This window comes from Lampetra planeri, chromosome 26 (assembly GCF_965212315.1).
Source record: "Lampetra planeri chromosome 26, kcLamPlan1.2.h2, whole genome shotgun sequence".
Classification (NCBI taxonomy): Eukaryota; Metazoa; Chordata; class Hyperoartia; order Petromyzontiformes; family Petromyzontidae; genus Lampetra; species Lampetra planeri.
The window spans coordinates 4,614,479-4,642,135 of record NC_136132.1 but is presented as its reverse complement, the minus strand read 5'-3'; the positions used below and the strand labels follow the sequence as shown (position 1 = coordinate 4,642,135).

Sequence of the window (27,657 nt, the reverse complement as noted above, 5' to 3'; positions counted from 1 at the left end):
CAGGTGAAGGTGAAGGTAGAATATGCTTTCAAGGCCAGAACTATTAGTGTGAACTTTTTTTTTTCACTTGAGTTGTTCTTCAGGACTAGATCTCATACTGGTGAGCTACTCACCAGAAAACACCTATCAATAACTGCAACTTTAAAAACCCATTCACCAACAAGGATATCGATTTCGCACGTAACTGGACAGTTGTAATATCTGCAGCTTGAACTCGTAACTTCTCCCTCTTTCGCACAAAACTAAACCTAGTTGCACTCAAGCTCAAACTATAACTGGCTGTGAACCCGTCGGACAAGATGCTGCTGTGATGTAACGGTCTGCGCACACTTGAGCCGACTTCGACGGTTTAATTTCCCGGCGTGGCAGTTGACACAATGGGAAGGTTTCCTAAGATCCCCTGGCCTCTGTCCAGCCAGCAGTATACTAGCTCCACCACACAGTTAGGTGATCGGTAGATCAGATTCGGTGGGGGTAGAGGATGCATTATTCCCACCTCCTCAAAACACTTGGCCAGCGTGGAATAGTCCACCAAAATACCCTCTCTCTCTCGGGGGGCTGTATAGAACTCCCTGGAGTGGAGGCCCATCTACAGCAGCAAGCAATTGCAGGGCTGCACCTTTATCGTTTTTTTATCCATCCCAACCCTGCATGTTGAACGTCATCGGGCGTCACTGCTGGTGGGGAGGCCACAGAGCAGCGATGGTGGAATAATGACATTTTAATGACATTATCAGTCATATGGCAGACTCTGAAGCTTGCGCACTGCTAGTTTCCATGGGACTGACGGTGCTCTACATCTGTCACTAACATGCGCGGACAAGTTAGCTGGGGAAATGATTCTTACATGTTGGCACAAGGCACTTCACTTTCCAAGGTGGACCGTTTATTAGCTCTGAGTAAGCTTTTTGAAAGATTCAAAAATGTTGAAATGAACAAATTATTAATGAGTGTGAAACGACAGACTTCAAGAAGTACAGGCCTTTGCGAGTTGTTCACATGTGAAACCAGATGGTGATGAAAACGCATGATTGATGGTGATGACAATGTATTAGGATGAACATGGATAACTGACAGGGCCAGGATATTTATAAACTCTGATGAATGATGAGGAACAATTATGATAATGAAGACAGACGACCGCAGAATGACGATGATAAATAAGGAATAAACGACAGCGGTGGTGGCGATGGTAAAGATCACGATGATGAAACACGGAGCGACTGGTGTATGTTACATAACACTGCTGTGTTAATTGCCATCTCGTGAGCATTATAAGACTAAAGCTGAGGAAAAACAAAGTGTGTCCATTGCTTCATCTCCGTTTACCCCGTGTTGTTGTTCGCAAGAGTATGTTCATTATGCGTCAGTCATGGCCAATACTGGCCCAAATAAAAAAAAAAATTCGCAATCAATTACACAATTGCAAGAAATTAAATTGGGGTAAAGATAAAGTGTTGAGGAAGTCAAGAAACTTCGATTTAAAGCTTTCGTGACTGCAGGGATTCATCTTCACCTGAGGGCGGCTGCTTGTGTTGTGGCCGAAACGTCGCGAGAATTATTTTATTATGTTTTATTTGTATTATTTTATTACTTCCCTTCTACGTGACTTTACCGAAAGAACCAAGAAGTCAAGAAATGTTAAAAGGACTGCCGTGCAAATCGAACGTGGAAAAAAATTGCACGTATTATTAAATGCAGACAGCTGCTGTTAGCGACAGAGCAAAGCGCTTCATCATCAAGCAGCCCAGCGGACGGCAGCGGCTCGGAGCTGTGCGGTAACCCCCCCACCCCTCCCTACGTCACTCCCGCACTGCCGCTTGGCATTCAAGGCGCTAGACTCGAGGTGGGAGCCGTTGATGGAAGCAAGAAGGGAACGGAGGAATAGTCACGAAAGATGTCACCCAAAAACAAGCAGTTATAACACTCACGAGGGAAAAGGATCACAAATCACGGGTCACAGTTTTTTAGTTTTGGCACAAACATCGTGCCCAAGTGGGAGAGTCAATGAACGCAAAACCCTCAAGCCATTCGCTTTACAGATAATAATCGATGCTTATGATTATTACGCTATACTCTTGGTTCTTTCGGTAAAGTCACGTAGGTAAAGAAAATAAAAGAAAAATAATAAAAGATAAAAATAATGAAAATTAAATCACGACGTTTCGATTGCAACACAAGCAATCGTCATCAGGTGTGAACACCGACAGCAAGAAATTTTATACTAAAGTGGGAGAGATGCCACAAGACAGAGATTGCGGATGTGTCATGATTACGGACAATATTAAATCGACAGCGATGATTAATGGAAGAAAAGGATTTTTAATTTCCTCAAATACGGTCACACTAATGAACAAAAAAAGAATCAAACTTTCACAGTGAACAGCCAAGTCACACTCAGCAATCCTGAAACTTTTAAATATTTAAGAACAGACCACGATCGATACTTGGCCCTTGACAAACATAGAGACGTGGCTTCAAGGGAGCCTTAGGAATAAACCTCAGAGGGTTTCTTGGCATCACGTTGCGAGGATCGGCAATCACTTTTATTTGCGTACCTGCAGTGAAGTCTCGGTTTAGGTCCAAGAAGGCGTGAGAGTGTGGAATGGCAAAGCGCCCGCTGCTTTGGAGGGCATCCACGCAATTCACCAATCTGGACGCACACAACATGGCAACAACAAGAGGAAGCATTTGCGGGAGTTGATGAAAAAGAAATTCCAACCAAAACTAACTTTCAATTGGGACACCCCGCAGTCTGTTGCATTAGGCTATCTCCAAGTGTGTTCGAGTGGAAGTTGTGGTGCATAACAAAGCAGTTAGCGCGCTGCTGCGCTACAAACCAGATGAACCTATTCCGATTCTTGTTCATGGCCAACACCAAAGACGATTCGATAAACCGGTCCTGGGTCTCCCATAGGTTGACTTGGCCTAAAATGTTACCTGGTGCGATGTGTACGTGTCGCCACCGGGGAGACAAAGGCCTTTCAGGCATGGTGCTGGCCATACACCGCCTCGAGTACTGTGCCGGCCTTCATAGGTGCTCACTCCGGCACTTGCCTCAAAAGTTTGTTTCCGCTGTAGGTGTCTTTGCTGAGGAGCAGTGTGGCAAGCGGTTTGTGCACTGCGCTGCAACAATCGCGGCCGTGCGATATCTCAACGGGTCCAAAGTGAACTCGGTCTTAAATGAATACTGATGCAGCGCGTAAACAGCAGCATGGGTGTTTTGCCATTGCACTGGCCACAACACCCATAGCATGACTTTATAAAGGCAGTGGTTCACTCACTGTGCTATAATCCCAGTCACCTCGGTTTGATTCGTGACCACTACCGTGCATATTATTTGACAAATGATATCTGAACATGGACTGGGCCCTCCCCTGTGAACTCAACCAAAATTAAACAAAAAACCGGGAGTCGTGTTGAAACATCATGACCACGTTGCTGGCTACACCCACTCCTTTTCCATATCTATAACATGTAAATGAACATTGCCCGTAGCACATAATTGAAGATTATAACCACTCCTAATTCACAATCAATAGACAGTAACACAATCGCGTACCATGCACGTATCATGGACAACTTTCCCTTGAATTTAAATTTAAAGCTTTCGTGACTGCAGAGATTCATCTTCTTGGTTCTTTCGGTAAAGTCACGTAGAAGGAAAATAATAAAATAATAAAAATACAACATAATAAAATAATTCTCACGACGTTTCGGCCACAACGCAAGCAGCCGTCTTCAGGTGGAGAACAGGTCTGTCGAGGAGACAGAGTTATTATGTTTTACTTTTATTATTTTCCTTCTACGTGACTTTACCGAAAGAACCAAGAAGAACTTTCCCTTGCTTCATGCGGCTTGGGTTTGTGCGATTTCGAGCATATGCAGCTCACCTATATCAACACAACATTTGCTACGCTGCGCCACTTGAATTCACACAGAAGCGCGCTACGCGGACCGAAGTGGGACAAGTAATTGTGTACCGTGCACGCTACTCGGCAGGGCAGCCGTCTCCTCGTGTGGTTACGCGCTTATTGCGCACCCCCCGACCCCCCCCTTTTTTTGTAACAAATCTAACCGCACAAAGCGATGGGAGCTTGCAATGGAAAGTAGACCCCATTGTGCAAGGTACACAAATGCATGTTTATTTCAATGGAAAAAAAGGTGTTTCTCCGTGCTGCAATAGTACATTATTATGATTATAAACTCAGGGTACCAAGTGAATGCATCCTGTTATCTGAACTGACATTTATTTTTTTGCAAGTGCAGTGCGACAATACGGTCGCAATTATAGGAAAAGTTGCACCCCCATTGTGCTCAGTCTATTTGTTCTAACCACAGAGAATGCCTTGTGTCTAGCTAAGGTTAAATGCTACATTCAGTCTTATCAAACGGTCCCCGAAGAGAACTCATACTAATATTTATACCAAATTATACATATTACCATCACAATATGAATGCTTTGGCAATAAAAAAAAACTCTTTAAAAAGGTGAATTTTTTCATCTACTTGAGTCATATCTTTTTGTTAAAAAGCTCTTGTTTCTACACTTGGTAATTTCCCCCAATTTTATTCCGATTGTCCAATGGCTGTCGTCTCACGAGAGAAGAATTACGATAATAATCATCATCATAATTGATTTTTGTCCAGCGCCGTATTTCAGAAGCCATGTCACAAGACCGAGGCACGCCAGACTCACACCAATGTGCCAGACGATGGCCAGGAAGAAGAGAAAAGGATTTCCCCAGAATGTTTTTACAAGTGGTCTTTTTTTACCCATTCATACGCGCTATGCAAGATTATCGCCTGGCACGTGGCAGTTATTATTCGTTCGTTCTCAATCAACTTGTCCTGGTGAGGGTCGCAGTGGCAGTGATTGTTTGAGCTGCAATTTAGCAAAGTCAGGGGCAATACCAACTTTAATTTTAGGGGTTTTTTTTTTCTTCGTAGTTATTTCTGACTGGGTTGAGACAATCAACTTGTGGCACTTTAAAAGAAAGTCTAATCATGCTGGGTGGCAATTGACTTGAACCCAGCATCTCAGAGGCACCGGTTGGAGCTACTCCAAGCACCTGGTTTTATACAAACTGTTTTAACATGGGTACTTTAAAGTCCGGTCTTAAAACAAATTTTCTCACGTCGGTTTATTCTATTTCTATTTAACTCCTTCTCTCTTGGACCTTTCATTATCCTTGTTCTAGCAAGGCGCCTTGAAGCATTCATGGAAGGCGTCTTGCAAATGCATCTAAATTATTCATTGTCCTCTATATGCATGGATAAATCATATTTAGATAGTACAGAACAAAAACATATTTATAGAAATCAGATTTGCCCCAATGTTTTAATAACAGTTTAGTAGGACTATGATGTACTTAAATGTGAGTGCTTTTGAGTCGGTGGTTATAACTTCTGATGCCAAGGCACAGTTCCAAGCGGATTTGATCTCGTAACTCAAGAATATACAGTGATCCCTCGTTTATCGCGGTTAATGGGGACCGGAACCCCTCGCGATAGGTGAAAATCCGCGAAGTAGGATTGGCCACCTAGGAATTTCCGTATATGTGTGTGTGGGTACCAGAATGTTTAAAATATGTATATTTATACTTTATATATATATATTTTACTTAAATCTATTTAATTATAAAACCTTAATATTATACATTCTCTCTCTCTCTCTCATACGATACGTATTATGGTGTTCTACACTCACCAATGACAGTAGTATCTTGAGACTTGACTCTAGTAATGACGACGACGATGACAATGATGATGACAATGACGACGATGACAGACCTGTGCAGTTCGATGAATGTGATAATGATGATGATGGTGTTACTGCACAGGTATAATGAGGCCTTTAAATCAGTTCGAAAAATCCGCGATGCACTGAGGCCGCGAAACTTGAACCGCGAAGTGGCGAGGGATTACTGTATGTCCATCTATCTCCTCAGTGGGCTCACCTGAGCCTACCATAACAAAAATGGTCCTAACAAAATGAATAACTATTGCCATTTCAATTTCAAAAGGTTATCATTCTTGGCCAACGTGGATGATACAAACATTTCACAAACACTTTCTTCCTTCTGCGAGAACCTGCAGAATGGAGGTGGGCAGGTTACCAAGACAGGCATTGGAGTTGGTGACCAAGGGGAAGGGGCCTACACTCTATAAAGTGCACTCTGGAAATTATGGGTCCAATTTGTAACACATACGGAGGGTTGAAATGTAATACTATTCTGTATTGGCATGTGTATACGGTAAAGGTGCAGCCCTGCAATCGATCGTTTGTGCCGATGCTGGAATTGGCGTGTGTGTAGAGTTAAAATATGGCCCTTGCGAGTGTCGATAACGTGAGTGCTCTATTTTGCGTCTTGAGGTGCACGCCGGCTGTGCAATACAAATAACGTCCCATATTTCTACTGCCAGTTCTTCATCACAACGCAGGGCGATGTCAAAGAAGCTCCTTTTATCTTAACCTTGTTAGACGCACCTAGCTGGAGTGACACAATTACTGGCGAACCGTCGTACTCCGTTTGTAAATGTTGAGGCTTGGCTCTCAAACACACCGGTGTGCTGTACTAGTGACGAATTGGCATTTTCTGTTTAGGTGACAACCCTTACTAGTTAGCTTTGTCGAGTGGTGGCGGGTTTAATGACACATTTATATATTTATGCGATCTAACCCAAAAAAACTGTATTATGGATGATATTGGTAACAAAAGCATCCGTGTTAAACTCGCTTGTCATCTTTTTTTTCCCATTTTATTTGTCAATGTCCATTTTTGTGATCCACACATCATAGCAGGTTATAAGCACTCAAATTCATTGTATTCGTTACATGGACCGCTCCTGTTTTAGACAGTTGCACGGCTATTTTACAACAGAGATCCGTGGTGCATCAGTACAGCAACAACAAAACAAACCAATTAATATTGCACGGAACGAGGACAGGGTCCTCAAGGAATATTGCACAATGCTTCAAATGTTCCCCTGGAGGCACAATGGTATTTTGCTTTTAATAACCAATATCAGAATTCCAAAGCATTCCATCCTACTGTCGCTTGCCTCTTTATTTTATACCTGGTCCGCCTTCAAAATATATTCTTTAAAAATCTCCACAAATAATCACGTATGCTAAACTATTATTATTTTACCAAGTAAGGCACCACTGAGCTGTATAGCTCTTTTTCAGAAGCGACCTGGCCACAAAGAATAACTCAACGAAGTGGCTTATCGTTTGGAAATGTATAGCAGGCAAATACAGTAAAACCTTGGATTGCGAGCATAATTCGTTCCGGAAACGTATTCGTAATCCAAAGCACTCGTATATCAAAGCACTCGTATATCAGTTGTGATCACGTGACGCTCGGCAGACAAAGCGAATACGTACCATTCGTATTGCAAGACCTCGCTTGCTTATCAAATTCATATTTATTTAAAAAATTTGCTCGTCTTGCAAAACACTCGCAGACCAAGTTACTCGCAATCCAAGGTTTTACTGTACTCTAAAAGCGTCTTTCATAATGTGGAGAGAAAAACCAGAGGACCCGGAGAAAAAAATCACGTGACCACAAGGAGAACATGCCAACTCTAAATATAGAGCAGGCGTCAGTGCTGGGCTCAAACCCATGACCTCCTGTATACTAGTCGAGGGAGTAAACATCTCGCCACTATGACTCTCGTGCACGTGTGACAGGAGGCTAATTGGTCTGTAATTCTTGAAATCAGTTCCACCTGTGTTTTTCAAGATAGGAATCATTTTAGACATAATTCCACGTGCGAGGCGTTTGATGGACGGAGTGTGCTGATGATAGCCACGTGTCTCACGATACTAAATATCATACTACAGTACGAGCTTTTTTGCCCGTCCAAGGACGGGTGTATATTGCAGTAAATCTGAAAAATTCTACAAAAACATTGTTCAGCTCATGATTATTAATGAGGGGGGGGGGGGGGGTTGCCCCATGTGGAGTGACGTCACCCGCCAATGGATGGTCATTGGGGAGAGGTGTGGTATGTGGAGTGACGTCACCCCTCACGGTTAAGTGTGGGAGGGGTGTCGCATGTGGAGTGGCATCACCAGCTCATGATTATTAATGAGGGGTGCAGCATGTGGAGTGACGTCACCCCATCATGGTTATTGTGGAAGGTTGCGGCATGTGGAGTGACGGCACCCGCGAATGGTTATTGGGGAGGGGTGCGGCATGTGGAGTGACGTCACCCCATCATGGTTATTGTGGAGGGGTGTGGCATGTGGAGTGACGTCGCCAACTCATGATTATTAATGAGGGGTGCAGCATGTGGAGTGACGTCACCTGCTAATGGTTATTGGGGAGGGGTGCAGCATGTGGAGTGACGTCACCCCATCATGGTTATTGTGGAGGGGGTGTGGCATGTGGAGTGCGCGACCTTCTTGTGCGTTAGTGTAAATTTCCACGCGGGCATGAATATTAATGAAGGGGGGGGGGGGGCTCTTTTGCAGTGACGTCCCGCACGGATGTAGCACTGTGCTGCGTATATAAAAATTTTTACCGTCACTTTCTGTAAAGAAACGTCATATTTGAGCGAGTTTGTGTAATAAGAGAATAGGTTTTCTCCTTTTTTCTGGCAACAAATCAGGTATTGAGATGTTAAAACACCAAACTGAAACCCTTTACAAGGAATCATGTCTGCATTAGCCACAATACTTGTGGTCAGAAAGCAAAAAACATACTTTGATAATATATGCATTAAATCGTGATTTAAAGCTTTCGTAACTGCAGGAATTCATATCTCTTTGGGTCTTTCGGTAAAGTCACGTAGATAGAAAAATAAAAAAACATCACGACGTTTCGATCGCAACACAAGCAATCATCATCAAGTGAAAAATAATATAGCTGCTGAGGCAGGAAAAAATGTAGTTTTTTCACCTGATGACGATTGCTTGTGTTGCGATCGAAATGTCGTGATATTTTTTAAAATCATTTTTCTATCTACGTGTCTTTACCGAAAGACCCAAAGAATACCTGTTTTGTTGCCAGAAAAAAGGGGAGAACCTATTTGTGTAATAAATTATTTAATTCATCTCGACCTTCCTCTGCGTTCGTGTAAAAATCCACCCACTCATGAATATTAATGAGGGGGGTGAGCTTCATGTGCAGTGACGTCACACGCGGGGGTGGGCCTCGTGGAGTGACGTCACACGCGGGACACACATTCTTGGCTTATTATTATAAAAAAATCATGTGAATGTTCCCTTCCATTCAAACTAGAGTGCAGAAATCCATAAACTCTGTGTACATGTTGTGCAACTGTCATTTGTTATTGATATTCACATATCATCGTATGCCTCAGTTCCCAGTAGGTCGGATATGCAACGTTGTAGTGTACCTGTAAAACACCAAGCCCCTCTAGGCCCGAAATACCCTGACACGTGTCAGTCCAATCTGATGCCAGAAATGGCTCTATGCACTGGACTGCCACTGCTGCTGAACATTATGCTGCTGGTGGTGCTGCTGTCAGTGCATGCTGCCGAAACACAAGCAACTCGATGTCAAGCAGTTTGTAAAGAGTTGGAAAACGGTGACCATTACAGCCGCACTCACTAGTAACATTCAGACGACTAATGCACGCTTTGCCTTTGTGGTCTACAGAGACCGGGTGGACGGAGTGCCACTATGGCAACAATGGATGATGAAGTCACAAACGCCAGTCACACCTGAAAACAGGTGAAATATAAATTGTAATCAAGGCTGCGGGAACCCCAATTCGAAACTGTAAAACACCATATTTGACTTTGCTCAGAGTTGCATTTACTTTGTCTGTTGTATAATTAGCTAAAGCCAAAAGCAGCATTAAGCAAATAGTGAAACTCACTTCATGCATGTCAAGGATTCAACACCATCTGGCTATTAACACAAACATATCTATGCCACGTCCTTCATGCAAACACATTGGTTAGACATCCATCTGTTCGTGAAATGTTACTCTTAAAACATGAAGTGTTCAGACCCAGTTTGTAACAGATGTTTTTTTTAAGCATTGCCTGATAATGACAATGCTAGAAAAGTATATTTGGTCCATTTTCTACACCACTGCTGACAAAATGTCAACATTGTATTAAGAATCGGTGCATGTTCAACTTGGAAAATAACGTAGCTGCCCTAGTTTATATAATTGACAAATTGCAGCTCTTTATTAAGCCACTGGTTTATAATAATAATGGAGACCTCCCCATGCCGTGACGGTTGGTGGAGTGGTTTCACCATACTTATTCTTAGGTCTTTTCGGTAAAGTCACGTAGGTAAAAAAATTAAAATAAAATTAATAAAAGTAATAATAGAAATAAAATAATAAATCACGACGTGTTGTAGGCAACACAAGTCTCCGTCATCAGGTGGGACCGTCACAGCTAGATTTACTGTATCAAGTGAGGCAAAAATTCCAAGATACAAGTTCTTAAATACAAGTTAAGGGGGGAGGAGGGGGGGAGGGGCTTATCTGAATGTGGTAGCCAATGAATTTAACGTATTGGGGGGGGGGGGCGAGGTTAAAAGAAACAACAGGTGCACATGCTAGAAGAGAACGACCAATGCACATGCTGTTTTACCCAGTGCTGGTTGACAATCCAAATACAATAAAGGAGAGTACTGTTAAACGCTGGGGATGTCAACACTCGGTAAAGTAGAATAGTACCTGCCAAATATTTGCCCTTCCTTACGAGGGAGGGGTTTAGGACTGGTTCCGTCAGATGTCACTCCCCGCTGATGTGAAAGCCGTGGCCGGGAATTTAACTTGGCTCACCAGGCTCATAGCGCAGTGCACTCAGCATTGCACCATCATTTCACCCCTTATTTTTTTCATGAAAGAATGTAGACATGCTTTGCGTTTTTGTGTTTTTTTTACATTTTCTACCAGTTCTCTATTCCTGCAACATTTAAATGCGTGTACGAATACGTTCTGTTTGTGTTGCGACCAATGCAACATGTGACTGTAGCCAAGATCTGTACCATCACAGGACACCCCCATCTTCTATTTTTGCATGAATGATGTAGATGCAGAGCAACTACAATTTCACATTCAGGTGGTCAAGCCAGACAACCGTGTCAGTAGCAGGGGAGTGTATCGCTGGTAATGTCTTCTTAATATTTGTGGATTGGGCATTGCATCGTTATATGTTGTACGGTCTGTTCTGGATGACCACAGTCGCACAATGAATAGTTTTTTTCCATTTGTGCATCAGGTATCCGTATCTGCCATGGTTTTGGTGGACCATGAGCTTCATGAAAGATCAAAACCAGGCATCTTCTGCAAACAAGGCGTTTGTTTAAGAGTTATTTTGAACTCCATTCAGCTATCCACGCTTCATCGAGGTAAAATTTTCATTGCTTCAGGTTAAGTGCATTGGTCCAAAAGGGCTTGCGTGATTTAAAGTGATGACGAGTGACATCATCAAAGTCCTGACGAATGGGAAGGTGACAGTTCTCCTCGATTTGCAAGACTTCACGGAGCGTTGCAGCATCGGGGCGGATGGGTGGGAGAGCTGTGTGACAGCACGGGCAGCCAGGGGTGTTGGGTTCGACTTGAGGGTTCCAGTGACACACCGCACTGCAGTGTTCAGATGGACATCAGCAGGTCGAGTGTGACTGCTTCTGGTCCATACTGGTGCACAATACTCGGCAACAGAGTACACACGAGCCATCGTTGGTGTCCGTAGCACTGGTGCCGATGTTCCCCAGCTTGCGCTTGACAGTTTCTAGATCAGTTTAACCCTTGTTTTGATCATAATATAGGTTTTTGGGTCAGATCGCGTTATTTATAAATGTGTCGTAACCCTCCACCACCCGACACGACCAAACAGTAAAAAATGTGTCACTTTTTCAAAGGACGAAATAATTCACTTCTTTAGCCCACCGGTGTGTTGAAGAGAGAATCAACAACATTTGAAATTTGAGTAGTCCGACGTTTCGCTGGTAGTTACAATCAGCTTCATCGGGCAAGAATGGTGAAGCTCTCCTGTTGCTTCCGGTCTTAAATAGAGCAGCAGCAGCAGGGTGACGTCATCATTTAATTCAATCTGGTGCAGTGATTCGAGGCAAAGAGGGGGAGGGTATTGTAATTATATAGATTGGTAATCATTCAATTGTTATTCATTGGTATGTGTTTCCCTTATAAGAAATTGTAATTGTATTTATTTAATAATACGCTTCCAGGCCGCACTAAGCCTGTAGCTGTCAGAGCGATTGAAGTTATTTCTGTTTCTCTCAATTTCAATGGATTCTCTAATCAGTCTTGGCCAGTAATAATTAGTTTTACACAACACTTCAACGTTATCAAAATCAATTGAGTGTCCTTGTTGACAAGCATGCTCTGCCACTGCCGACAGTTGTGTTTGAGATAATTGAATGTTTCTTTGGTGTTCTTTTAGTCTTACGCTGATGTTGCGTCCCGTCTTGGCGACTCTCTATTTTCAGGTGGTCGTGAAAGGTTAGCGTAAGCTCCAGCTTCACTCCGAGATAAGTTGGAGTGGGGTCGTGTCACACAAGGTTGCCGCAGGTCACTTTTCAGAGTGTGCTTGGCGCTCCGATTTTTTTTTTTATATCAAATGAGGTGATTTTTGTACGATAGGGATTTTGGCTTGAGCCTCCATTTCCAAAAATAATCTTCCACGGTGTTGAGGTCTTGGTTCAGAGTGGATTCAATGTCATTGAAAGTGGCTGCTTGCGTTGTCAGGGAAAGGTCATCCGCACATACAAATTTGCGTGACCCAGTTGGCAGCATGTCGCTCGTTAAGACATTGAGAGTGTTGCCGTGAGCATTGAACCCTGTGGTAATCTATTGTTGAGGAACCAGCTTCAGCTGGCTTTGTCGCCCATATGGACACAGTCGCCTATTGCTCAGCATCATCCATATCAGGTGTATTGTTTCGTGGCAACGAATGGTCCATGCAAGCTTCAACATCAAGCTCTTAATCCAGACGTTGCCGTAGGCTGACGACAAGTCTCCAAAGGCTGCGCCGGTCTTGGATTTCTTCTGGAATCCCGCCTCAATGTGCACTGCAACGTCGCCCATAACAGAGCCTAGCAGCAGCTCATGTGGCCCTTCTTGCGGAAATAAATAACATTTGAGATGTGAAAAATCAATAGTAACACAGCCAAGTGGGTGAAACGTAATAGGTCTGTAAAAATGTTTGTCAAACGGGGTGTAAAATGTACTGCTAAGGCGTTTATAATTAGTGTGTTCTCTGGTTTCATTACGCTCGGAAAGAAATGGGATCATGGTGCAAGGTCTTATCATCTGTCCAATGACATCTGCGATTTCAAGACAATGTCAGCGGAAAATAAAAAAAATCCATCTGCAACTAAATTGATGTTAGGTTACGTCAACAAGGCATTAATTTGTTATTCATATCATGGTTTGGATACATGTTGAACCTATTTTACACTATGTAGCCAACTATGCTAAACGGAGGTGCGAGGGAAGGACAAGCTAAACACAATAAGCAGTTAAATTTCGATTTAAAGCTTTCGTGACTGCAGGGATTCATCCTCTTGGTTCTTTCGGTAAAGTCACGTAGAAGGGAAGTAATAAAATAATAAAAATAAAACATAATAAAATAATTCTCACGACGTTTCGGCCACAACGCAAGCAGTCGTCCTCAGGTGAAGACCAGGTTCTTTTAGTCTTATGCTGTCTCCCCGACAGACCTGGTCTCCACCTGAGGACGGCAGCTTGCGTTGTGGCCGAAACGTCGTGAGAATTATTTTATTATGTTTTTATTTTTTTATTTTATTACTTCCCTTCTACGTGACTTTACCGAAAGAACCAAGAAGACAAAAAGCAGTTCTAAAGAAAATAGCTTTTTAGTCCAGATTTTAAAGTGCATAGCTCCAGTGGCTTCCTAATATCGGATGAGCATTCCAGACGGCCGCAGAAACGCGTCTGAGAGTGAGCGATGCAGTGACCGTCTTTGTTCGATTGTTAGCCAAAAGGTGCCGAGGACGACCGGCGTTTGGGTGATGGTTTATGCTCCTTGATGAGATCAGCGAGGTTTTGTGGTTCATTTGTAGCAAGCACTTTGTGTGTGATGAGTGAGACCTTACAATGTATTCGTTTCAAACCAATGCAGTTCAGCAAGCACTGGACGGACATGGTCAGAGACACTGCAGGAAGTCTCCAGAACACTGTAGTCAGGGTCGGGTATGTGGGCATCGTTTCGATTTGTAAAAAATGTATCCATATATTCTTGGTTCTTTCGGTAAGGTCACGTAGAAGGGAAACAATAAAATAATAAAAACTATAAAACAATAAAATTGTATTGTTTTACATTTTTTATTGTTTTATATTTTTATTATTTTATTGTTTCCCTTCTACGTGACTTTACCGAAAGAACCAAGAATATGAATCCCTGAAGTCACGAAAGCTTTAAATCAAAATGTATTAGTATGTTTTATTTATTTGGAGTGTTTTTATAACACACTCTGAACCTTGAAATAAAAACAATCCCAAGTTTGAATTCTTTTTTTAATAATCGCAGAGAAACAATGCAATCCTTTATTTTTTTTATTCAGAAAAAAATCATAATTTATTCTATTTGAGAGCAAATTATTTATTTCTTTGGCCTTTACAAATTATTTCTTGAAAGTTTTTCCAAAAAGGCCCCATAACAGGTGATTTACACATTAAGACGTGGCCTCTTTGATAACAGCCTTTACAGAAGTCATCATGGCCCAGTGTATCAGGTAAGTAGACTGGAGCTCACGGAAGATTGTATCACCCGTTTCCAGTAAAATGTAATTACCTTCTAAGCTGTTATGGGAGGGAAAAAAATCCCCTTGAATTTTTTGCCTGTTTTTTGACCTGGCATAATCAACCATTGTCCAAGACACATCGTTCAATTGTTTATATATATTAATAATACATCCTGAAGTGGGCTCTCACAGAAGATTAATGCTATTTTAAATCTACTGCATTACGGCACTCATCACTCAATAGACCAAGCCTTTAAAATATATATCTGGTAATCCGGCAGCATTTGTTTAACAAGCCTGCTGATGAGACCCAGAAGGTCAAATCGGGTGCAGTTTGCTTGCTAAACAAAAGCGGGTGGATAACGTAGATCTGCAAAGTCAAGAGGCTGATGAACTAATACATGTTTTCATTACGTGTTACGTGACCCGGCAGTAGCGCGCGTTTCGCCGCTTGTTCCAGAGGTCCGTAGTTCTAATCAGGCAGGCCGCCCCGGTTATTATCGTGGGTGTATTAACTAAATTATATGCGCCGTCCACTTCACAGTGGATGTTAACGATCCCCCGATTATCACCAGACACCAACTCACCCTTCTCCAAGCATTTAACATTCCGGTTAGAAAGACCATCCACCCGAGCTCCTGGAAGGATCACCCTCTGGGCATAACTCCCTATTCGCCCGAGCAACTTTACAACACTACCTCGTGAATGCCACTCCAGAGATCCTGAGCTTACTTGACTGAACTTAAAATGAGGCCGACACCCCCCTCTTTCCCACTTCCTTCCCCGAAGAAAAGGGATCTGACGCATGTACCACAATGCTACGGTCCCACAAGTCCGCGTTGGTTGTCTGTCAGAGCCGCCTATCCCGCTATGCACCACTCACCCTGGTCACGGAAGTTGTACACCACCACCAACCCCCCCAGGTTGGTTCAATAAAAATTATTCGCGAAAATATCCCCCGATATTGTTCAAAACGAGGCAGGCCATTATGTGCCAACTTCATGGTCCAAATTAGCAAAATTCGAAATATTAGCTGCTTAATTACTCAAATGGGATTACACATAGCACACACAGTCATCATTGCCCCCCCCCCCCCCGCTCTACAGGTGCCAAGTTACCTTGTGCCAAGAAGGACGGCTGCCCTTTCATACATGTTGGCGTGAGATGTGATGCACGTCACTTATCGCGTGTAAAGCACCGAGACGCCCAGGCGTAACGGAGAGTGCACGAGCGTTATCAAAAACAAACCATTAACTTAGTTATGCGGAGACAAAAAAACGAGTTGTGCTTATATCTAACTGCAAAAAAATACGCGACGCTTATGGTTGGGGGACAATTTTAAGACGTTAAGATGATAAGGCTGCAGGTGACACATTGAAAGAGTGGATGAAGATGCAGGCCTATACTTAAGGACCCAATCAGGAAGTACTCTCATGCGAGATCCGAGCTCTTGTTAGCACCTGTTGATGCTGGATGCAATCTTCCGCGAAACGTCGTTACACGAATTGTCAAAACTATGTTCGCCTTTCCAAATTTCGGTTTTACTCGTGAACCAAATCGATTGGCGTATTTTCCCACGTTACAATTTCATTTGCAGGGGGTACATAAAAACACCTGGCAGTGCAGCTACATGATTGAACCCACAAAGAAGCTGATTTTATAGAAATCAAGATTTGAGGTGTTAAGATAGTGGGCATTCAGTTTCCCACACAAAGCAAATGAGACGCGCCACATGCGCCGATGGTGGCTACGCACCCCTGCGATGGGTTTCGTGGCACAAGCCTCTCAGCGGGAACTGCCAATGTGAAAAGGTCACTTGCGGTGTGCAAAAGGGGGTACCGCGAGGACATTAGCGATGTTGCTTACATAAAAAAAAATAAACGCTGAGAAACGCTTATGAATTTTAACAGTCCTAAAAATGTTAAAATTAGCATCTAAATGTATTAAGTATTCCACAATCCCAGGTGTCTAATTTAAGCAGCAGTTCCAAATGAGCAAAAAGACCGTTTTAAAGCTGACAAATTGCTGCGAGTGTACCGTACATGCTCGTAATGCTACGTTTCACAGCCATATGCTTGGTCTAATTTGCAAGTTGCTGCTAGTAATCAAACGTAGGGGTTTCTTTTTTGTTCGCTTTAACGCAGCGTAACTTAACGGCGTTGCGGAGGTCAGGGAATTTGATTTATGCAATCGTGGGCATGTACGGGCGGGCAAAGGAAAAGCTTTGCAAGCGAACTGTTTAAAAACCACACCCCACCCCTATCTCCCTGGGTCATCCATCACAACAACATAGCACATGGCCATGGTTAACCCATGCTTAGACCAGACCTGGACACTCCAACAGACCGCGTTCATTAATTTGCGACGCGGATTTTTTGTTGTTGTTTAATTGGAAGCGGAGCCAATTTACACACAGCAAGGGGAAGCCAAGTGAACCGTTATCAGTGGATTGACAAAATGCTAGGGCGGAGTTGGGTACTTCCCATGTACCTAATTACCTGAAACAAACAAAAGGTGTGATTGTGAAGTGTACGTTATTTTCTATTATTTCCAATTTTACTCTCCTAACAAAAAAAAATGTACTAAAACAAATATGCAGTATCATTATACTGCACATATTTTTTTTGTGTACGTTAGAGATTGCCTTCTCATAAAATCTAAATAAGATGGGGTTTCAACCAATAACAATTGTTACGTCTGTTGTTGTTGCAGACGTGACAATCGCTGTGTGCACCAAATTCAAATGCAGAGCCATCGTCGAGAAAACCCCAGCAACCGTTGGCCTCCAAGGTGTCGGCACATCCGGTGTGAGGGTCCACATCCAGGAAAAGAGCAGAGCGGTTGCCGAGGCATTTGAACTCACACAGGAAGGTTAACGGACAAGAGAGCGGGGGTCTCCCGGTTGCTCCTCATTTGCGATTTAAAGTCGCGCAAAACGAAGTCGGCGTAAATCTCCACGCCGTCGGTTAATCCCCACGAAAAGGCACGTAGGATTCACAATACGGAGCTTCATATGAAGAAGTGAAACCATTTGGAGAGAGCGGTGCCAGGCATGAGAAGGCTCTGATGAAGAGGAAAATTAAATTTAAATCTTTTGCAAAGATTTTTTTTTTCTAAACTGCATACGGCAGCTCCACATCAATCACACAAGAGCGGTCCCATAGATAATCAACTCCCCTCATTAAATCCACTGTACCTGCATGATTAATAATCTACTGTTGAAAGCAAATTTTACGGGGTTATCGGAATATATTCAAGGTTCAAACGGGTTCATTTATAATTATGATGACCTCATTAGAAGAAGAAGGAAATAACTCGGATTTGCGCAAAATATCCCAAGAAGTTTTATTTGATAATCATAATCGTTGAACGCAACGTAAAATTACCCACCTGTTCCCTGCGTGAGCGTGCGGGCATGCAGGCGTACGTGGGCCGAATTGCACAAGGGAAAAAACGTCGCAGTGGTGCGGCTCGAAAAGAAATCACTTTGCTTACGTAAAACTAAATAAATGCTGAGAAACGCTTATTACTTTTGGCACAAAAAACATGCCCATTTACAATCACACCGAATACCAAGTATGGTATCCGATGTCCAGTAAAACCACAACGCATACCAAGTATGGTATGCGATGACCAGTAAAACCACACCGAATGCATAAGAGATATTTTAGAATGTTACCAAACGTTACAATCGATTACTCTGTTTGTCACACGATGCAGTAAAAGCGGCCATGAAGTTTAAAGGTGAAATTCTGCATCGGGCAACGTATTACGGGAGTCATAATGGCCACGGAGGCATGTTGTGTTTTTCGCACCTCATTAGACGCAGGGAGGGGCGTGAGAAACGTCCGCGGTATATAGGTGTGAAATAATTGCAGAGGAGCAGCTTCGTTAGGCTTATTTATAGATTCCTCAGAAGGCGGGAAAGTGTCTCTTGGTGCATTACAGGCCATTACGCCTGCGTATAACGCAGTGTTTTGCCAGGCCAGTGGGGACGGCATCATAAATATCATAAATGCCAATACGTGTGGGGGGGGGGGGGCCCTGGCTGTCTGTGCGTCTGTACTCACGCGTGCACGCACACAAAGACAAAGATCCCCCGTTATAGCCTGTGCAGATTATTGGGGCAAGTGCTGTTAGCGAGCACCTATGAAGGCAGGCACTGTGGCACATGACGGTGTGGGTGGCCAGCACCACGCTCGGCCGCCTTCGTCTCCCCAGTGGCGATGTTTCCACATCGCACCAGGTCCTCATTTCAGGCTGAGTCGACCTAGGGGAGGTCCATGACCAGTTAAGATAATCGTCACTGCTGTTGGCTGCGAGAGGGAATCAAAATCGAGTCGCTGGGTTTGTAGCATAGTGCGCTCACCGCTACACTACCGCTCCCCATACACACACGCACACTCAAATGCCGTCTGTGCGTTCATGTCCGCTGCCACCAATTACACACAACAACATTTTACATCCAGTGCATACTGGAAATTGAAATGTATTGGCATTTCGGCCGATAGAAACAGCTACCTTGGCCAGCAGCTGTATACAATACGCTAATAATAGCATATCCGTTTGCATGGGGGCTTCCGGGTGCTGTCCCCCCAAGACACCATGTCATTTTAAATGGCACTGTTGTTTCAATACAATGGAGCTTTGCTATTTCGTGGATAAAATTGGACTGCCTTCAAAGAGTGCAATGTTATGGAACGAATGGTTATAATGGGGTTTCCAGTTCATTTAAACTTTTCTCCGTAGGTATTTTAGGAAAATAAACAATCCAGGCAGGACGATGCCATGAGTGAGCAAAGCTTTTCGCTTCAATAAACCTTTACAGGTAGCCTTCATTAATTCTGCCTTCCCAAACAACATTGCTAAAATAATACTTCCTGTCGGTATAGTCTTCAGCAGCGGTGAGAATCATAATTTAAATTCGACACAAATTGTTTACCAGTGCCATTGTTGGCAGAAAGGGTCTCCTACTGAAGACAGCTCTTGGCAGCCCGACTAGATGGTATATTGGCCTACTCTTCCACAATGGCCAAGAGGCCTCGGAAGAGGTGACAGTACCCACTCTTTACACTATCATACATGACCTGCTGATCACCTAACCATGGTGAACCCATTTATACTTCAGGGTGAACCGAAGCAGGAAGAGATTTAAGAAACATACACCCTAGTTTCAACTGCCGTTCTGGGAGATGAGACCGGCGACCTCTGGATTGCCAAGTCCAGTGTGCGAACGATTCATGCCACATGAAGAATATCAATCAAGAGCAGAACTTAAATTGAGTTCACAGTCAGCATGGACATGAAGATAAAGAATACCCCTTTCAAAAATTAGGATTCTAGAAATTTTACATTCAGATGAAGAAGTTGGAAATTAAAGTGATACGATTCACGAACAACCGTTCAGATTAACACTAACACCACAGCAGCATCCCTGACCCAGACCCATTCAAAAGATCCTCTACACTGCCCATCATGGTTCCATTACCATGGGATGTTGAGTCTGCCCACGTGAGCCCCAGGTCACGCCGACCCGGTTGCCTGCCCCTTTGCTCGTGTTTACGAGTGGACACGCACAAGTCCATCGCACCCACTTAGACCAAAAGACAGGGGTGTGTTCGACAGCCGGCCAGTCACGATATACAGGTGTGTCCAGGGGACAGAAGTGGGACCACTGCAAGCATGCGAGCTTGTCTGGGCATGAGAGAATGGTCTGTTTAACCATTAACGTGCCCTTCTGGTTGCACACCGTAGACAACAGCTGTGAAAAATACTCACGAATATTCCAACATATCACAAACAATAGTGCCGGCACGCAGGGAAATGGTTGTGAAAATGAGAGTCGTTTTGCTCGGTTGCTTGACGGCGACACGGCAGACAGTGTTTGGTGGTGGATAATCTGCGTGCGGGACATTTGAGGTTGGAATTAAACTGGATAGCTAGCGGACATCTTCATCAGGCATTGGAGTGAAAGAAAGGAGCCATTCTTAGGAACACTGAAACTGCTTGGAATGATGATGGAGAATTCAGAAGTATATTACCGTCCAGAGGTCGAGTTTAAAGTCATATTTTCACGTGGAGAGAAAAGAAGGAATAGCACGCAGCGATCATTTCAAAGGAATTATACTGCATTACATTAAATACAGATGCTATTTCTTAAAGACTGCAGACATTTCAGCAAAATCCCAGAAACCTGTTCATAATACAAGCATATGCTCCAGCATTAGACTCAGATGAGTTATTTGATTTTTGTCATGCGTATAAATACCTCAGAAACACAATGACACAGTAATACTGCTGGGCTCTTTTGATGCGAATGTTTGCAATTACAAAGTGCAGGATATTGTGTAACCATTATCGCTTGTTTAAAGCTGTATTAATATATATATTCAGATACAGCATTAGATACACAAAGAATATCAATCAAGAGCAGAACTTAAATTCGAGTTCACAGCCAGAATGGACATGAAGATATAGAATACCCCTTTAAAAAATGAGGATTGAAATTTCGATTTAAAGCTTTCGTGACTGCAGGGATTCATCTTCTTGGTTCTTTCGGTAAAGTCACGTAGTAGGGAAGTAATAACATAATAAAAATAAAACATAATAAAATAATTCTCACGACGTTTCGGCTACAACGCAAGCAGCTGCTTGAGAATTATTTTATTATGTTTTATTTTTATTATTTTATTACTTCCCTTCTACGTGACTTTACCGAAAGAACCAAAAAAATTAGGATTATACAAAATTGACTTCAAGCACTCAGATGAAGAAGCTGGAAATTAAATTGTGATGCGATTCGCAACAACCGCCCAGATTAAGTGTGGGCATTCTGATACAAGACATGTGGCCGGGAATAAATTGAGCCAAAACACGTGCAGAGTAGGAACAAGCGTAGGAATGCCTACGGAGTTTGAAATGAGACGAGGCTCAAGATGAGGCTGTCTTCATTCTCTTGGTTGTAACATCAACAACGACTTATTTTCATATCGAGGAAGTAGAAATAAGAATTCCGGTACGAATATAATGAAAGCAAATAACCCAAATAAATTGATGACAGATATTATTCTTACCGATGATAGGTGAGATCAACAATTAAAAATTAATCAATTAAATAAAAATGATGTAATGGCATTGAAGAAAACGAAAACTAACGTTACGGTGATTAAAAAAAGGTTAAGAACTTCAACAACTTGACGATTACAAATACTCAGGAACGTGGATGGTTGAATCACGAACGATATATAGAGGACATTCGAGTTGATGAGGCATGCATTCCAGAATCAAAGAGTGTGTTACAAGCAGTTAATAACAACTAACAAACAGATCCTAAGAAGTGACGTTTGTTAGAAATCAAATGAAGATTAACTTTTACCAAAGGAAAAAGAAACAAATTAAAACAAACTATCAATTTTTTATTTAAAGCTTTCGTGACTGCAGGGATTCATATTCTTGGTTCTTTCGGTAAAGTCACGTAGAAGGGAAACAATAAAATAATAAAATATAAAACAATACAATTATCACGACGTTTCGATTGCAACACAAGCAATCATCACATGCTGAACATTAATTGGAAGAACAGAATTAATAACAAAGAGGGTTTACAAATAATTGTCAAAGAACCCGATCATTATTTTAACCACGATTGCACAGAGTGAAATGGCATTTGCGGGACATGTGGATAGACAATACTGTGCCGTAGATGCAATTTAATCTCATATTCTTGGTTATTTCGGTAAAGTCACGTAGAAGGGAAAGAATAAAATAATATACGTGACTTTACCGAAAGAACCAAGCATATGAATCCCTGCAGTCACGAAAGCTTTAAATAAAAATTCAATTTAATCTCGTAAAAAGATGAATACGTGCAGCTAAAGAGGTGCACCGAGAAAAAAAAATGTGCGTGGATGACCTCAGCAAAGAGACACCATCAAAATTGTTACGAAGAGATTAAGAGAAAAGTAGCAGATGGGGGAAACCTAAGAAGAATGTGATTGCTAATTTTGGGGAAACAAGGCAGGCAAACCTGCTGTTGACAATACAATACAGCACGCAACCGCCACACAAAACCAAATAGCAAAGCATTGCATTTAGATATATAGCTTCCTTCAGGGGTTCACTTAGAAATGCAATGTTGTTTCTGTGCCTTTTTTTTCATTTACCAAAATCTACCCTCATCCTCTCCGTCATACGCACAGCAGAAGGCTAATTTGACAGCTCACAGCTGTGCTGATGTTAACATTGCTGCCTCGAATATTCTCTCTCTCTCTATGTACAGCTGCTATCATGCACAGTGGAAGTTTGCACCATTACCTGTTTTTCATGAAACAAATTGAACTCTTTTCTTCTCCCTTAATTTCTCCCAGAACATCTGGTATCATGTCGCCATCAAAGCTGTTAAGCACACACAAAGAGACAATGATCCACTGTATAGCCATGGCAGACTTGGGCCAAGTGCTGTTAGCGTGCACCTGTGAAGGCCGATCACGACCTTGGTGCAGGCCACCCACACGAGGGGGTAGGTGGGTGGCCAGCACCATGCCCAACACACACAAACGCATCCACGTACTTATGCAATATTTATGTAAATGTCATGTCAAGTGGTATTTCATATTCAAACATATTGTATATTGCATAATGTAAAATGTTCTCATTTGTCATACATTTTCATTATTTTTATGTAATCAAAGGTTGAAAATATTTAAAATAGCAAAATTAAGGTAGCATGTATTCTATTACGATGCCATCTGCAAATTAAATATAAAATCTGTCACGGGGCAATGGGTAGTGACGGTAAAATGAACGTAAATGATGGAATAAAATGTTCTCTCTCTTGCGAGAGAAACGTGGGTGAAATACAGCTTAGGCAACACTAACTACAATAAAAATGTGGAACCAATAAGCGATGTTGTGCCAGGCAATTACTAATTGTGAAACCGCCAACTAAAACGCAGTACACAGTGTCCAGTGCTCGGGACTAAATCATAATTTATTCTTAGGATATATATTTATAAAATTTAGTCGAAAAATAAATGCATATTAAAACTACAATGATAACACACATTAACCACATTAATTGGTGATGCTACTGTGTGGCAGTCGTGCACTTTAACAATTCACGAAAAAAACTGACATTCATCAATAACAATGTGGTCTTAAAATATATGAGAGTTGACATTTTGGCCAAAGTACCTTCTTCAGAGAACACAATAGATTAATAGGAATATATGGTCATTTTTTTCCTGATGAAGCGATAAATGTGTGAACCTCATGGGTTTGTTTTGAACTTCAAATATGTTTTGTAAGCCACGTTATTATTTAAAGCTTTCGATTAATTTCACGTGACAATTCAAAACATTTACGTAAAATAACATTAAGAAAGAACTTCTTGCTCCGAGTCAAGTACACATATGCTAGTAGTGCAAATAGTCCCCTACTTGCAAGGATTTGGAGGCGTTCTGGCAACTACATTTGGTCAAAAAACTTTAGCAAAATTAATATCTTGGGAAAGAAAGCAATTAACCAGATGGGAAAGCAGACTCTTAACTCCCTTTGAGGATGGCACAAGCTGTGACAAAGTGGCTGGTGCATCAATTGGAAGGTTGCGATGGAGTGCTTGCACTGCTTTGCACCGGCCCTGGGCTGTGCTGCAACACACTAATGCAAGTATATTTATACAGTTTATTTATAAGCTTTATTCCATTGGGATGCATTCAAAATGCGTATCCTTGGAGATGTGGCTTATTCCGCAGTATTCTCCGTATCTCCTACACAGAACGGTGAATGGACGGCATCATGCTATCGCAACTGGGGATTGTATTTGGAGCTTCTGCGAAAAGTTGCTTGGTTTAAAATTGGATAATCAATCGTGGCAATGTCGAGAGCGGAAGTGCTGGTCAGCTGGTCCAAAAATGTACGTATGTATGTTGAACTTAAATTTCGATTTAAAGCTTTCGTGACTGCAGGGATTCATCTTCTTGGTTCTTTCGGTAAAGTCACGTAGAATGGAAATAATAAAATAATGAAAATAAAACATAATAAAATAATTCTCACGACGTTTCGGCCACAACGCAAGCAGCCGTCCTCAGGTGAAGAACAGGTCTGTCAGAAAGACAGCGTCTGAACTTCTTTTACACCGTGCATAGCCAACCACGCTAATCGAAGGTGTGGAATAAGGACAACAAACTAACACGCAAAAAGCACGTGGTGTAGTAAAAATGTAGGAAAGAGAGAGAGAGGCCACTGCTGGATGGATAACTGGTCATGCTAGACTGGCAAGTCTCGGATTGGACAAAAGTCTGGAATAAACCTGTGCCAGTTGGCAAAGAATGGAGAGGCTGAAGTGGTCTCCATACCTCTTGTGAAGAATATGCTGTCAAGATGATCACGTCTTCATGCCTATATATATAAAGCGTGTCGTTGTAATGAATTACACTGTATGTAGCATGTAACGTGTATGAATCAGCCACTGCCAAGTCCTCGTATGGAGACAAGACTTATGCACTGGTCCATAACGTGACGTCTATATTAAATGCATTTGTATAATTAATGTCTGCAAGTTATTTATTTTAATCTGGCTGTCATCCTGGAAGTCATTAAAAATATAATTTGATGATAACTCCTGGAAGACTGAGCAAATATAATACTTACTCTAATACGAGGGGCTCGTCTTTAAATAGCTGCTCCAGTTTCGTGTGGTTTTCTATAAAGACAGAAAACGTGTCCACGTGGGTATAAAACAAAATGTCATTCATGAGAACATGAAACTTCAACAAATCCTCGCATTTGACTCGACGTCATACAGGTGTGTCCTTAAATTTTCCGGCAGCCCAGTGAATATTTTGACTACTTGTGAGCATTTCAATAAAGAGGTCTCTGCTCCCTGCCATAGAATCCTTGTTTTTCTGGTCTCTCCGTCTTGGTTATTATTAAACCACACTTCCACATCCCATTACACCCATGCAATGGTCAATAAATCACATCAGTTTCCTGACAACTGGGTGTGCATTCGCTGCAGCTGCATATGCTTAAAAGGAAATCTAAGTCCGTTCATCACAATACACAAAGTAGCAGGCTATGCTGAAATCAATCACTCAACTTTTAAATGCATTATATGACACATTCAGCAGCATAATGGGAACAAGTGAGATCCAAGAAAAAAATAATATTCTGCTTAGCAATGAATGCAATTTGGATAATGGCTTGGTCAAGGCATCTGCATCTGCCATTTAGAATATAACTTTGGATGTGATGATGAGATTTTTACAGGATTTGTTCATTAGATAATTACAAGTAAGGAATTTGTGCACTTCATTTTACAAATTAATAAGCTTAACAGGCTAGAGAGGATTTTTGTGTAAGGGTCATTGTATAGCTAGGCTGGAGATGAAGACATCTTGGAGTGAAAACGCTTTTCAATCAAGTCAATGATATACGAGTTGGGGGTGTAAATATATGTACTTGCAAAAACGTGAGGTTTTACTCAGGATTTTTTTTAAAGTAAAAGTTTCAGAAACTATAGGTATTGCTACTTTACACAATAACCTGACTGGGCCATCTTGACCGACCAGGTAATTTATATTTAGGAGATGGATTTAGAAAAATGTAAAACAAATTGGAGGGAGTATGGATTAATTTGTTTGGACATTAGCATGTCGATGAATAATAAACAAGTTTCATCAGCCGCTGGGAAACGTTTCTCTAAAATACTCATCGGCTGATAGACTAAATTATTGTTTTTTTTTGTTGGCAGTGATACAGAGCCTTGTTTTATTTCGATTTAAAGCTTTCGTGACTGCAGGGATTCATCTTCTTGGTTCTTTCGGTAAAGTCACGTAGAAGGGAAGTAATAAAATAATAAAAAAATAGTAAAAATAAAACATAATAATAAAATTTTATTATAATTATTATAAAATAATATTATTTTATTATGTTTTATTTTTATTATTTTATTACTTCCCTTCTACGTGACTTTACCGAAAGAACCAAGAAGAAGAGCCTTCTTTGTTTATTTCCGGATGGTGACTAAGCCAAGCGATTGCAAATGTGCCACTTGTTCCACGGGATCACAAGTCGAGCCCATCGACCGCTCAGGTGAATGCCGTGGGTGCATTAACTGCTATCAATACATTCAGTCTGTCTTCCCAGCGTATGTTAACATCTTGTGATGCTCTTGAAAAAACAGAGTAGGTAGGCCATATGTGCCTGCATTACACAAATTTGGACATTACCAGCAAATTACTTTAATTAATTTGGTAATATCACTTATAATTTCCCTCCCTACTGGCATACTATACATGTCTACACACACAAAATAGAGCATCTGTGATAGCCTTGCTCTTTAAAAATGGCACATAATCCAAATGTATTAAATAAATATGAATGTTATTCAAAATTTCATAATTACTTAATAAGTGTTTTTACCTGTCTTCCCTTGGTTTCCCCAATAAACGGTGAGTTGCTGAAATACATTATCGAGCGTTGTGGCGACGAGAACATCCATCTGCGAGTCCCCATCGTAGTCACCTGGTACCACGCTGGTCACAATTCCATCGCTGCAGACGAAGGAGAAACATCGTGAGGAGGGCTGGCCAGCCGATAATGTTATGCTGCTGCCGAGGGTAATGAGCCAGAAATGCTGGGATTCCAGGTTCAAGACCTTGACCTCATCTTATATAAGACTAGGGTTTCATATTTAATGAGACGATAGTATCTGCCTGGTTAGCAAACACACACACACACAGCAAGTAGTGGCATTCAATAAATGTAATGTTACGTTTGCATATAAAGAATTAGTGTAATTTATTCCATACAATACTTTCGTACAGGCATTTTATTCATTGAAGGGACACAACACTACAAATGTAGTAATATTTATTAATCGAGTTTTTGATATATATAATGTATACAGCATAAATAGCAATCATGT

At 41.8% G+C, this 27,657-nt stretch overlaps 1 protein-coding gene across 1 annotated transcript in view; it reads right to left on the bottom strand.

The window, feature by feature from the left end:
- Positions 1-27,657, bottom strand: part of ITFG1 (integrin alpha FG-GAP repeat containing 1) — a 183,172-nt gene that overhangs the window by 150,999 nt on the left and 4,516 nt on the right. The window contains exons 3-6 of the mRNA XM_078606544.1: positions 27,153-27,283; positions 25,380-25,431; positions 23,043-23,123; positions 2,559-2,653 (exon numbers count right to left, since the gene is read on the bottom strand). Coding sequence (XP_078462670.1) covers positions 2,559-2,653; positions 23,043-23,123; positions 25,380-25,431; positions 27,153-27,283 — 359 coding nt within the window. The remainder of the gene's footprint in view (positions 1-2,558; positions 2,654-23,042; positions 23,124-25,379; positions 25,432-27,152; positions 27,284-27,657) is intronic.